Source organism: Pseudophryne corroboree, chromosome 3, assembly GCF_028390025.1.
Source record: "Pseudophryne corroboree isolate aPseCor3 chromosome 3, aPseCor3.hap2, whole genome shotgun sequence".
Taxonomy (NCBI): domain Eukaryota; kingdom Metazoa; phylum Chordata; class Amphibia; order Anura; family Myobatrachidae; genus Pseudophryne; species Pseudophryne corroboree.
In genome coordinates, this window is record NC_086446.1 from 193,980,610 (window position 1) to 193,994,602 (window position 13,993).

Genomic DNA, 13,993 nt, shown 5'->3' on the forward strand with positions numbered 1-13,993 from the left:
CTGCTGCAAACATGAGTATGACATGAAAGGCTCTGCCTTATATGCCTCACCTCACTGCACATCACTGGACAGAGCACCCCTGGACTGTACACATTAGGACACACCAGTTCCTGGACTGAGCACCCCTGGACTGATACACCAGCTGTACAGCAGCCCCAAATCACACAACCCAGCCCTGAGATGGACAAAAATGAGACAAAAATGGAGCAGATCTCTGGAACCTTTATAGAACCCAAAACCCAGTGAGAATCCGATAGCGGGATGATGATGTTTTGCCTCGTTTTGGGATCCGAGTCTGGTGGAAAACCCATATCCGGACTCAGATCGGGAAGTTCGGGCGGGTCTGGTTTTCCAAGAACCGGACCTGCTCATCTGTAGTGATAATGCACCAGCCAGTCAGCTGCTAACTGTTATTTTTAAAACTCAGCGTGTAACTAGACAGTTATGTTCAATCTATAATTATTTACCCCACACCACTTAGACTGTAAGATTGTTGGGCATAGACATATTTACCCTCTGTTTCATTTTAAATCAGTCAGCTGGCAGGCAGCACAGTTGGTGTAATAATTAGCATTACTGCCCCACAGCACTGAGGTAGTGGGTTTGATTCCAACCATAGGTCTGTGTGTAGTTTTTATATTTTCCCCTTGCTTGCATGGATTTCCCCCAGATACTAAGGTTTCCTCCCACAATCCCACTTGTAGGTTAACGGGCATCTGGCAAAAAAAAAATCCTGGTGTGTATGTGTGTACATGTGGTAGGGAATGAAGCATAGATGTCTATCAATCACTGTATATCAATATCTTTCTGAAGAAATGCTGACTTCCACAGAACCTCCATTGTTATCTGTTAATGGGGGTAATTCAGATCTTATCGCTGGGCAGCTATATTTGAAGTCCTGCGATCAGATAGTCGCCGCCTACAGGGGAGTGTTTTTTTGCTGTGCAAGTGTGTGATCGCATGTGTAGCAGAGCTGCACAAACTGATTTTGTGCAGTCTCTGCGCAGCCCAGGTCTTACTCTTCCAGTGCGATGAGAACAGGCTGTTCAAGATCGGAGCTGACGTCAGACACCCTCCCTGAAAACGCTTGCGGCCACCTGCATTTTTCTGGAAACTCCCTGGAAATGTCCGGTTGCCACCCACAAATGGCCTCTTCCTGTCAATCTCCTTGCGAACACCCGTGCGAATAGATCCTTCGCACCATCCCATCGCAGGGCGCCGATGCCCGTTGCAGCCGTGCAACGCATCTGTGCAGTTCGGATCTGATTGCCCGCTGTGCGAAAACGCTCAGCAGCGATCAGATTTGAATGGCTCCCATAGGCAGTTGTTCAGTTAGGATAAGACATTCTGTGCCCAGTTTCCAATTGACTAGAAAACAATGCAACTGGAGATGTTAGTCAAACATTGCCATTTCTCCATAGTGAACAGTTAGTACAGAAAGACCAGTAAGGAATAAAGGACTGCCAACATTATAATCCCTCCTTTATATGTTTATGCTATTTCATTGAGGCAATATTCTGATTGCTAAACAGTTTTTTGTTTGTATTCTTTTGATTTCAGTTTAAACATTTTTTTTTTCATTTTGATCCAAATGGTAAATACAAAACTCAAGCACAGCTTTTAACCTTTATTTGCTTTCGGCTTTGGCTATTATTGTTTGGATTGTTAATTTATCTAACCATTTTTTCACTTTCTTTTACTTTCACTGCTTTTATCTCATCTACAAATATCAGTGTTAGACCCAAACAAAGTATGCAAATAAGGAAACAAATTATTAGTATATATAGATGTGTATTGAGAAAATATTACAAATTCTTCCCAAACTCTACTTATCGCACTGGTAAGTCTCAGATGGCTTTTGGTTTATTAATTGTTTGTCAATCGCCATATGACCTTTCTACATACTTGCCTACCTGACCCTCTCCATGAGGGAGAAAATGCTCTATTCCTGGACTTTCCTGATAATGTATGATTGCCATCAACTGTGGTGAAACACCTTTCTTATCAATTAACTAGCTCACCACAGGTGATGGCAATCATACATTACCAGGAAAGTCCAGGAACAGAGCATTTTCTCCCTCATGGAGAGGGTCAGGTAGGCAAGTATGCCTTTCTATATCCCTAGTCTTTCTATCACTTTTAGGACATTTATTTATTTATTACCAGTTATATATATAGTGCACACATACTACACAGAGCTTTAAAGAGAATATTTCTCCATTCACATCAGACCCCACACAGTGCATGTTTTGCAGGTCTCACAGAATAACAAGTGAAATAATTAGTTCCTCCTGTGGACCTTTTAAAATGTGCCAGTGAGTAATTAATACACCTGTGCACCTGCTGGGTTACCTGCAAAACATGCACTGTGTGGTTTCCTGAGGACCGAGTTTGAGAACCTATACCCTAATCCACAGGTTCTCAAACTCTGTCCTCAGGACCCCACACAGTGCATGTTTTGCAGGTCTCCTCACAGAATCACAAGTGAAATCATTTGCTCCACCTGTGGACCTTTTAAAATGTGTCAGTGAATAATGAATACACCTGTGCACCTGCTGGGTTACCTGCAAAACATGCACTGTGTGGGGTCCTGAGGACCGAGTTTGAGAACCACTGCCCTAATCTATACTGTTGGTGGGGTGGTGCACCATGAAATCAGTAATTGCTTGCCAAATATATGTGTTACAAAAGAAAAGAAATAAAACTTATTTTTTGGCACACTCTTTAGAAAATATGAAATGTGTATAATGAAAAGGATTAAAAACATAATTTTTAATATGTTACAATAAAATAACATCTAAGACAAACAAGAACATATAAAATCAATTAGGGTGGTGGGCAGTAAAAGTAGTAGAGAATTATTCACATATATGTGCCCTAATCATTGCAATACACAGTGGGAAAGTCACAGTATAGGTCCTGAAATTTAGCCAGATTCGCAAACTACTGTCATACAAGTAGGTAAATGCTAATCCTAATCATTTACAAAGTGATTCAATTTATTCTAAACGGAAATTCAAAATGAGGTATATAGCTCAAGAAAAAGGCTTTCAGGATTAACATTTACCTACTTGTATGACAGTAGTTTGTGCAGAGTCTGGTTCAATTACAGGACCTATACTGTGACTTTCCCACTGTGTACTGCCCATGATTAGTGCACATACTGTATATGTGAATAATTCTTTATTACTTTTACTGCCCCTTGACCTATTTGATTTTATATGTTCTTGTTTGTCTTAGGAGTAGCTATTTTATTGTAACATATTAAAAGTTACGTTTTACATTTTTTTTCATTATACACATTTCATATTTTCTAAAGAGCGCACCAAAAAAAGTCTTCTTTCTTTTCTTTTGTAACACATTTTTCAAGTCTATCTATATTATCAATCATTTGTTTTACCCCTCCAGGTGTGTCTACCCTGTTGCATACTGTATTTTTGTGTCTCCTACAAAAAGGCATACTCTCCCTTCAATACCATTTGCAATGTCACCAACAAATATATTAAAGAGCACTGGTACAAGTACAGATCCCTGGGGTATTCCACTGGTAACATTTCCCTCCATAGATTGCACTCCATTTACTACAACTGTCTGTTTCCTATCCTGCAACCAGCTTCTTATCCATTTAACTGTTTTATAATCCAATCCCACACTCTCGAGTTTATTTAGCAGTCTGCGATGTGGGGGAGTGTCAAATACCTTACTACAGTCTAGATATGCTACATCTATGGAACCCCCTTGATCTATTATTTTGTTCATGGAGCTAATTGGCTGGTGCAATTTATCACTCACAGTGAAATTGATCACTCTTTGATAAATAAGGGCATAAATTTGATCTTTTACAGTCCTCTGGAATTGCACCTGTATCTAGTGACTGGTTGAATAAATCCGTTAATGGTGCTACCAGCACATCTTTTAGCTCTTTTAGTATCCTTGGATGCACCCCTTCTGGCCCCATTGATTTATCCACTTTCAGTTTTGAGAGTTCTGTTAGGACTTTCTCCTTTGTCAATGTACTTTCATCTACCTTATTTTTTGGAATGTCCTTACAACCTAACTGTGGCCCCATCCATTCTCCTTCTTATTATTGAGATGATCTGCTATTATCTTGTCTCCCTCTACCAAATTCTAACTCTCTATTCTAAGTATTATTCCTCCATTTGATTTTCTCCCTTCACTTATATACTCAAAAAAAGTTTTGTATCCTTTATGTACAGACTGCACCATTTTCTTCTCAGCTTCTGCCTTTGCATGCATTTTCTCTTTCTTAGCAACCTTCAGTCTGGCAAGATACACCTCTTTCTTGTTATTATTTTGAGTCTGTTTGTATTTCCTGAAACAACACTGGCTTCCTTTTCCTGGTGCTTTTCTTAACTCTTTTGATACAAAGGTCTGTTGCCTTTAGTATTGCACTTTTTAGTTTTTCCTACCTCTCCTGCAGTCCTTTCAAGTGCCCCCAATCCACCAATGAATTGTTTAAACATCATTTTTGCAAAGTCAGCCTTCCTAAAATCCAATACCTATGTTTTTGTGTGACAGGAGTTGTACCCTGTCTTTTTACTAAACCATACTGCTTAATGATCACTGGATCCTAGGTTCTTACCCACATATATGTCTGATATCCTGTCACCTTTTGTGAATATTAAATCTAATATTGAGTCTTTGTGAGTAGGCTTCTTCACTAACTGCTTGAGAGATGCTCCCTGTAGGGAATTTAGAAATTTGCCACTTGTAATTAAACTTGCAAAAGACTCCTCCCAATTTACACCAGATAGATTAAAGTCTCCCATGATTATGATCTTTCCCTTTAAAGCCATATTAGTGATATTAAGCTAAAGGTTCCTGTCAAAAATCCTGCCCCTGGCCTGGTGGCCTATAGATTACCCTAGTGTGAATAGTGTCCTTCTCTCCTTTTTATATGGTTACCCAAAGGACCTCAGTTTTTTCTTCAATGTTTTGTATTAAAGTAGTATTTATGCTTTTTTTACATACATTGCTACCCCTCCACCAATTCTTCCCATTATGTCCTTCCTAAATAAATTGTATCCTGGTACAGCTATGTCCCAGTCATGATTCTCATTGCACCATAACTCCATAATAGATCCAATGTCTAGGTCATACATTGTCAGTATTGCAATTAGCTCTGGAATTATGTCTCCTTCGCTTCTAGTGTTTGCACACATAGCGTTAAGAATTTTGTTTGTGCATATTCAATGTCAAGTCTAAAGTTAAAATTACCTATTTGATGATGTTGTTCAATATTTAGTCACTTTTTTTTATTTAGTGTTCAGAAATCACTTTGTCCTTTACAACATGGGTGCATTTTACTAAATCTAAATATATAGTAAGTATGTTTAAGACAGGGTACACCTGAACACAAATGGCCAAATGGTCAAAGGAGATAATTTGCACTGTGTCTGAGTAGACACCAGGCAGCATGCAACAATAAACTATGATTCACTGAACAACTTCCCCACATAAGTAATACAAGCAATTCATTACATAAAAAACTAAAAACATACAAGAGTTTGCATAAGAGAGAAATGTAATGAGCAGATTGGAGATGTTCTTTTCATAGTTAAAAAACAAAGATGTTAATTACATTTTTTGCAGTATGCTAAATTAATTGCATACTTTTGAGGCATCAATGCAGTCCATGTGTGGTAGCGTTGGTTTGTAGATGTTTCCCTTCAGGTTACCTTCAGTTTAACGCAGGGTATTACGCTAATATTGTTAATATAATAGCACTTTTATATCAGCACTTCTATGGAAGCAGTACAAGACTACGGCTAACAACCTTATACTAAACTTTAAATAGTAAAATTTGCCATGTGAATGCATTGATTGCAAACTCCTCCAAATACATTCCCATTTAAAAGCCCAGGCAATAAATTATCTTACACAAACAAGCATTACAAACCAACATGGCAGACAACAGAATCTTAACAGAGAAAAAAAAAACCCTGTTCAATTTACCTATGCAATACAACACTTCTATGCAATACAATCCTATTTCATTTGCATGCAAAGGGAGTAATGGTTGTTTAATTTACCTGTTGAGGAAGGAGTCAGTCCACAATCGATAACAGCTGATGAAATAACTTAATGCAGGTATAATGCTTTTATTATTAATATAATAGCACTTTTATGTCAGCACTTCTAAAGGAAGCACTAACAGCCTTATAACACATGTACACGTAAATCAAACCCATGACCTCAGTGCTGTGACACAGTAATGATAACTGTTACAACATACTGTATATGCATACTTTAATTATATAATACAGTATTCACATTACATAATTACAGAAAGGAGAGTGACCTACTTGCAATCCATTGGATAGTTTTGACACAATTATTTATAATATATACTGTACATATATATTTCTATATCTATCTATGCACAGTATTTGTTTATTGTATTATTCTAAATTTTACTGTAGATAACTTCATATCTGAATATACTGTCTCAGCATGCTATTCTACATATATGTATGTGAACTTGTGTGTATGTTAACTTCAGTCAATCTGAGGGAAGATTTCAATTACAAAATTTAAGTGTAGCAATTCACTATGTTTTGGAATTTGCTGCATTTTTATTTGCAAGCCCAAAACAAAAAGTTCTCAAAGTTTCAGTTATTGCTCTGAAGTTTATGCACATATGTATAGTAGAAGTAAAACTGTATTCCCATTTATGAACAGCTGTTTATATCTGTGAAATTATCTTTTTAACCAATATTTTTTTCAATATGAGCAAGTTATTAAAGATTTGGGAATTCATTCACTCAAACAAACATTCTCCTGTGGAAAATGTTAATTAGTTCATCGGTAGTAGTGATCATAAACTTTTACATTAGCTTTAATGAAAGATCTTTCCTTCTTCATATTTTGTAGACCTTCTACATTTGAAAAATGCTAGCTCTCCAGGCTCTCTGTATCTTGCTCTGTGTGCCCTTGGTGTTATCTGGTACCCAGATATGTAGTGACCCAGACAACAATGCCTATTCCATCATTACATGTGGTGCCCCTGGAAAAGATGGCCTACCAGGCAAGGATGGTACAAATGGACTTAAAGGAGAAAAAGGAGAACAAGGTAAAATATCTTGTAATTATCATATCACAAAAAGATATAATTTTTCCAATTTGTATTATTTTTTGAAAGAAAAATAGATTTTGTTTGTAAAGAAAAACTATTGAATTAACCTTGTAGTAACATGAAGGGCCAGATTAAGCAAGGGGTGATAGGGGTGGTCATCCAGGGCCTAGACACATTAGGGACCCCCTACATTAACAGCGGCAGCCGAGGAGGACTTCAGTATATGGAAAAGGTAGATAGGTAGCTGTGTGTGTCTGCCTTCCCTGGGGGGGGGGGGGGGGGGGGGGGAGAGGGTGTGTGCTCAGTGGTGGTGTTCAGCTGCCCCTGTCCAATCCCATCAACCAACCTGCTAACATGTTGTGAAATTCACATATAACATATAGCTATATATGTGTGTGTGTATATATATATATATATATATATATCCTGATGCAGGATTGAAAGTGATATAAATCAGCCATTAGTTTTAATGTATACATCTTTGTGAGTGGACCACCCCTTACTTCATTTGCTATCGATCACCATAATCATCAGTGTGCTCTACTCTAGGCTTATCCTTGATTGAAAACATCTAAATGTCTGACAACAATGTGAATTTATGCTTCCAGCCACCTCTAAATTTGCCTTCATGAGAATGCCTCAATAACACCCCCTCAGTCACAAGTGGAGATGTGACTAAAATGCGTACCACTCTATAAAACATGCTCATGGTGTATGAGACTGTGGGAGTACATTCAGAAATGTTTCATCATCAAAGTGTATGTTTGTTCTAGTAAATACTTTTTATACTTTTTAAATATTTTCCCAGGATTAACCGGCCCAGCTGGACTACCAGGGATTGCTGGACCTCCTGGACTAAGAGGAGAACAGGGTCCCTCAGGCCCAAAAGGAGAAAAAGGGGACAGTGGAACTTCAGGTAACTTGATCTTCATTACATCCAGCCCTTGATATTTCTATTACTTTTTTATAGCTAAAAGTTAATTATTGTAATGTATTCAAATATTAATTTCTTAAATTAAAGACACAAATATTACAATAATACTAAATAGAAATGAAGTTTAAAAAATGTTCAATGTTAGTAACTTAGTAGTACCATCAAGAAACCCTGTCCCATATAGCACATTGGGGTCAGACTAGGCCTCCTGGGGTCTAAGTTGAGTCAATGCTGATTATAAACACTATTGATAGATCAGTGCAATTTAGTAACAAAGGTTTGATGATAGATAGATGTAGATAAATAGCTTTAATGCTACAAATATTTTAACTCTAAGACTGTAGCAAGTATAATTAAAAATTATTAGTTATGACATGTTTATCACACAATACAATGGTTCATTGATGTTTTGACTATTGGACATGGAGCTACTGTATTAATAAACATTCTTTCCTCAGCACTGGAAGCTCTCAGAAAACAAGTATTAACTTTGAATGGACAAGTAAATGCACTGCAGTCACAGTTAACACAACAGAAGAAAGGTGTGTATACAACAGAAACATTTGTTTGTTTTTTGTATGTGATTTTCTTCTAGTTGCCAAAGAAAACTCTATATACTGTAGTTTACATGCAGGGGTGGACTGGAGCTGTCTAACAGCCCTGGCATTGTACTGTGCCTGTGGTGAATACGCATGAAAAGGGGCATAGTCATGGCACACTGGGGCATGTTGCGAGTTACTACTTAAAAAGTTTATGAACTGTTCTACTCAAACAATGACCTGGTAAGGGACAAGCCAGTTGTTTGTCTTGAACAATGCTTCCATTTCTATATACAGATGTGCTCATTTCTAATATTGATTAACAGGGAATAAATCCTTCTTATAAATACCACTTATAGTAGTGCTTTTAATGTGTTCAGATTTGCTTACCTAAATAATATACAAAACAGTTACCCACACACAATTTAGCTTTGTGATAAACCTTGAAAAAAATGTTTCCTAGATTTACATTCTACAGGTTGAGTCTATTGGATCTAAAAATCTGAATATTCTAAAAATTCCAAAATCCCAAATTTTTTGAGCTCGACAAAGATAGTGACACCTTTGCTTTATGATGGTACAACATGCACAAACTTTGTTTCATACACAAAATTATAAAATAACATTTTATAAAATTACCTTCAGGCTATATTTAAGGTGTATGTGAAACATAAATTAATTTCATATATGTAAACAAACTTTACATATAAATTTCTGAAAAATATTACATAAAAATTACCATCAGGCTTTCTATATATGTATATAGCCTGAAATTATATATGAAACATAAATGCATTTACAGATATGTCCTCTTACAGTACATCCTTGCTACAGTCACTCTAAACAGCCCTTGAAGTCATGCATTACTGTGGCGGGACTCGTTAGCACGAGCATATTTTATTTGCATTTTTTTCCACTAAAATGCGTCTTAGATGCAAAGTAATGTAATAGTATGCACAAGCAACTTCTGCGGATTAAAATTACATGCAGTTATGTGTAACGCGACTTGTAGCGCACAGAGCAAAGATGTAAGAGGACACATCCGTAGCGTTTAAACTTAGGTCCCATCCCCAAGATATGGATCTCTTTATGGTATGGAACTATTCCAAAATATGGAAAAATTCAAAATCCAAAATACTTTTGTGCCAAGCATTTCGGATATGGGGACTCAACCTGTTTAATATGCTATTAGGAATTTTAAATTCTGAAGAAAGAATAATATTTCCAGATGTGTCTTCATACATCATTGATGCTGTTGCCCCAAACAGTCCCTTCTAATGCACCAGGCCCCGTAAGATCTGCTAGCTTTGGGTGACTTTTTTGTGTCTTTTTGGCAGAAAATGCATCTTAGTTGCAATTTGAAGTGACTAGAACTGTGCTGATTAATAGGATATGCAACAGTTGTTTATCTGTTGGTGTCCCTGAATCAGTATACAAAAAGCTGTGATGCACCTACTGTACCACAGCTTTTTTCAAGTGTACATAAGGATGCATCTGTGTCATCAGCTAATATATTTTTTCTTTTTTTTTTTTTCATTTTAGCTTTTACCTTTTTCAAAGGAGGAGCAAATGCTGGAGAAAAAATCTATGTCTCAAATGGCGGACAAACTGATTTTATTGATGCAAAGTCAGTTTGTTCTAAAGCAGGAGGTCAGCTGGCGTCACCAAGGAATACTGCTGAGAACCAGGCTGTGTTATCCATACGCTCACAGTATGAGGTTCATGCATATCTGGGTATAACTGATATACAGGCAGAGGGCACTTTTAGGTACCTAACTGGTGAAAGAATTACCTACTCAAACTGGGCTACAGGCGAACCAAATAATGTCCAAGGAGTAGAGCATTGTGCAGAAATGTATGACACTGGAAAATGGAATGATAAGAATTGTTCTGAAAAACGTCTTGTCATTTGTGAGTTTAATTAATTAGAAATGCAAAGCTCTGCAATCTTTTAAAAATATATTTAGTGGAGAGGTTCGATTTATTTTCAATTCATTAATGGTAATAGTATTACATAGTATTACAGTCAATTATTATAGACTCACAAATTCAAATTTCTTTTCCATCTAGATTATATTTTTAAAGTACCTATTGATATTGTGTAAGTGTCATTAAATACAAATGTTGAAGTTATTATTATTATTATTATTATTATTCGTATTCATACTACCTTATAAATAAAAGATAATAATAAGTGTGAACAGCTGTTTGGAATAGGGGTGTGCACTGGGCCATTTTTCGTGTTTTGTGTTATGGTTTTGGATCTGGATCTCCTTCGTGTTTTGGATCTGGATTTGTTTTGCCAAAACGACCCTTGTGGGTTTTGGTTTTGTATCTAGATTTTTTTGAAAAAATCATCAAAACAGCTAAAATGACAGAATTTGGGGGTGTTTTTGTTCCTACAGTATTGTTAATCTCAATAACATTAATTTCAGCTCATTTCCAGACAAATTCTGAAAACCTCACAATATTGTTTGTATCCAGTTTAGGCTTAAAGGTTGCACAGAGGTAGCTGGATCGAGTAGCAGCAGCTCTTGGATGTATATACTGGGGGGACAAAATATATAAGAATGTATTTAAAAAAAGACGCATTAGGCAAGGCTCAAGACACCACACCCTGAAATGGACAGAGCATGCCTGGATGTATTCTGAGAGGATGTAGCACAAAATATAAAAAAAAAATATGTATTTTATTTTGGGTGGACTGACAGAACACCCCTAGATGGATGGAGCAGCTGCAGTCCCTGGATGTACACTGGGATGACACAGCACAAAATAATAATTTAAATCAAACTATATATATATCTATATCTATCTATATCTATATCTCTATATCTATATTAGAGATGTGCACCGGAAATTTTTCAGGTTTTGTGTTTTGGTTTTGGATTCGGTTCCGCGCCCGTGTTTTGGATTCGGACGCATTTTGGCAAAGCCTCCCTGAAATTTTTTTGTCGGATTCGGGTGTGTTTTGGATTCGGGTGTTTTTAAAAAAAAAAAACCCTCAAAAACAGCTTAAATCATATAATTTGGGAGTAATTTTGATCCCATAGTATTATTAACCTCAATAACCATAATTTCCACTCATTTACAGTCTATTCTGAACACCTCACACCTCACAATATTATTTTTAGTGCTAAAATTTGCACCGAGGTCGCTGGATGACTAAGCTAAGCGACCCAAGTGGCCGACACAAACACCTGGCCCATCTAGGAGTGGCACTGCAGTGTCAGACAGGATGGCACTTAAATAAATTGTCCCCAAACAGCACATGCTGCAAAGAAAAGAGAAAAAGAGGTGCACTGTGGTCGCTGGATGGCTAACCTAAGTGACACAAATACCTCAATATCACAGGAATTATTCGTTCTAATCAATGGTATTATTGGTCCAAATCACTGGAAGAAAATGACAAAATCACTGGAATTATTCGTTCTAATCATTGGTATTATTGGTCCAAATCACTGGAAGAAAATGACAAAATCACTGGAATTATTTGGCAAGATCACTGTAATTAATAATTATAAATCACTGATATTAATTGGTAAAATCTCGCTATCGCCTGCCTAGTGAAGTGGAATCTAGATGGGATTTTGTACCGGGGACACAATAACTTCATCAATTGTCTAAATCCCACTGCACTAATGGCAGAAAATGGGCACACGTCTAACAGCGCACTGATTATACTGAGAACTGATTATACTGATCACTGAGTGATGATGCTACGGAGAACTGACACTGAGCAGCGAGAACAGCACTGGACTATTGTACTGTAGTATACTGGTCACCACAATGCAGCACTGACACTGAGCACAGATATTAAGCACTGATCAGGATACAAGAAGTGACACAGAGCTGCAAGATACAGCAATGGCCTACTGTACTGTACTACTATATACTGGTGGTCACCACAGTGCTGCACACTGAGCACAGATATTACCAGGTGTATCTCACACATCGCTCAGTACAGATTACAGGATGTATAATCACCAGGTGTATCACACGCTGCACAGTACAGTATACAGTGTGTATAATCCCCAGGTGTATCTCACACATCGCTCAGTACAGTATATAGGGTATATAATCATCACCAGGTGTATCACATGCCACACAGTACAGTATACAGGGTGTATAATCCCCAGGTGTATCTCACACATCGCTCAGTACAGTATATAGGGTGTATAATCATCACCAGGTGTATCACACGCTGCACAGTACAGTATACAAGGTGTATAATCCCCAGGTGTATCTCACACATCGCTTAGTACAGTATATAGGGTGTATAATCATCACCAGGTGTATCACACACCGCACAGTACAGTATACAGGGTGTATAATCCCCAGGTGTATCTCACAAATCGCTCAATACAGATTACAGGATGTATAAAATCACCAGGTGTATAACACATGTAGCACAGTACAGTATACATACTGGTCACTACAATGCAGTAGATATTGAGCACTGATCAGGATACCAGAAGTGACACAGAGCTGCAAGATACAGCAATGGCCTACTGTACTGTACTGCATGTATACTGCTGGTCACCAAAATGCTGCACTGTCCTACTATATACTGCTCACAACAATGCAGCACAGATATGGATAGTATACTTGACACAACTGCAAGATACAGCAATGGCCTACTGTACTGTACTACTGTATATGTATACTGCTGGTCAAATGGCACAAATGAATCAGAAATATATATAATAATAATTACACAGTGCGGTTGACTACACCAACAGCATCGCACAATGTGTTTATGAGTAGAAAATAATATACTGCGGTCTGACTGGCAGTGTCACAATACTTATGAAAATAAAATAAAAATTGTATAGTACACGGGTACAGGACAAACAAAAAAATAGATATTTTTGTATAATTATAATTTAAGGCTTTTTGTTTTTAGCTTTTATTATTTTAATTTTACACTGGGGTGGAGCCCCTGGATGGATGGACAGATCACCCCTTTCCACCCCTTTCAGATACAGCAGACAGAGTACCCCTTTCAAATACATAATAGAAATATATTTTTGCCTTTGGATCACACACAGCACAGCAGTAGTGTATGGCAGCTGCAGTACTAGTAGTCAGAATGACGCACCAATAGAAATATATTTTTTGCTTTGGATCACACACAGATATATAGCAGTAGTGAATGGCAGTACTAGTAGTAACTGAGTGACGCACCAATAAAATATATTTCTTGCTTTTGATCATACACAGATATATAGCAGTAGTGTACAGCAGCCACAGTACTAGTAGTCACTAAGTGACGCACCAACAGAAATATATTTTTTGCTCTGGATCACACACAGAGGATATATAGCAGTAGTGTATGGCCGCCGCAGTACTAGTAGTGACTGAGTGATGCAACAATAGAAATATATTTTTTACTTTGGATCACACACAGATATACAGCAGTAG

The 13,993-nt window shown here is 37.3% G+C and overlaps 1 protein-coding gene across 1 annotated transcript; it reads left to right on the top strand.

The window, feature by feature from the left end:
• The first annotated feature begins 1,749 nt into the window (after positions 1-1,749).
• LOC135055100 (pulmonary surfactant-associated protein D-like) lies at positions 1,750-10,702 on the top strand. Its single transcript, XM_063958747.1, has 5 exons — positions 1,750-1,840; positions 6,895-7,093; positions 7,905-8,012; positions 8,489-8,572; positions 10,112-10,702. The coding sequence occupies exons 2-5, from the start codon at positions 6,913-6,915 to the stop codon at positions 10,492-10,494; spliced, it is 756 nt and encodes a 251-aa protein (XP_063814817.1). The 5' UTR covers positions 1,750-1,840; positions 6,895-6,912; the 3' UTR covers positions 10,495-10,702.
• Positions 10,703-13,993: the final 3,291 nt, after the last annotated feature.

What these genes read in the sequence shown, in the direction of transcription:
- LOC135055100 (XM_063958747.1), top strand. Translation starts at nt 6,913, where the DNA reads ATGCTAGCTCTCCAGGCTCTCTGTATCTTGCTCTGTGTGCCCTTGGTG. An exon ending in AGGAGAAAAAGGAGAACAAG is followed by an intron (nt 7,094 to 7,904) that starts GTAAAATATCTT and finishes ATATTTTCCCAG; the next exon opens with GATTAACCGGCCCAGCTGGA. An exon ending in AGGGGACAGTGGAACTTCAG is followed by an intron (nt 8,013 to 8,488) that starts GTAACTTGATCT and finishes TTCTTTCCTCAG; the next exon opens with CACTGGAAGCTCTCAGAAAA.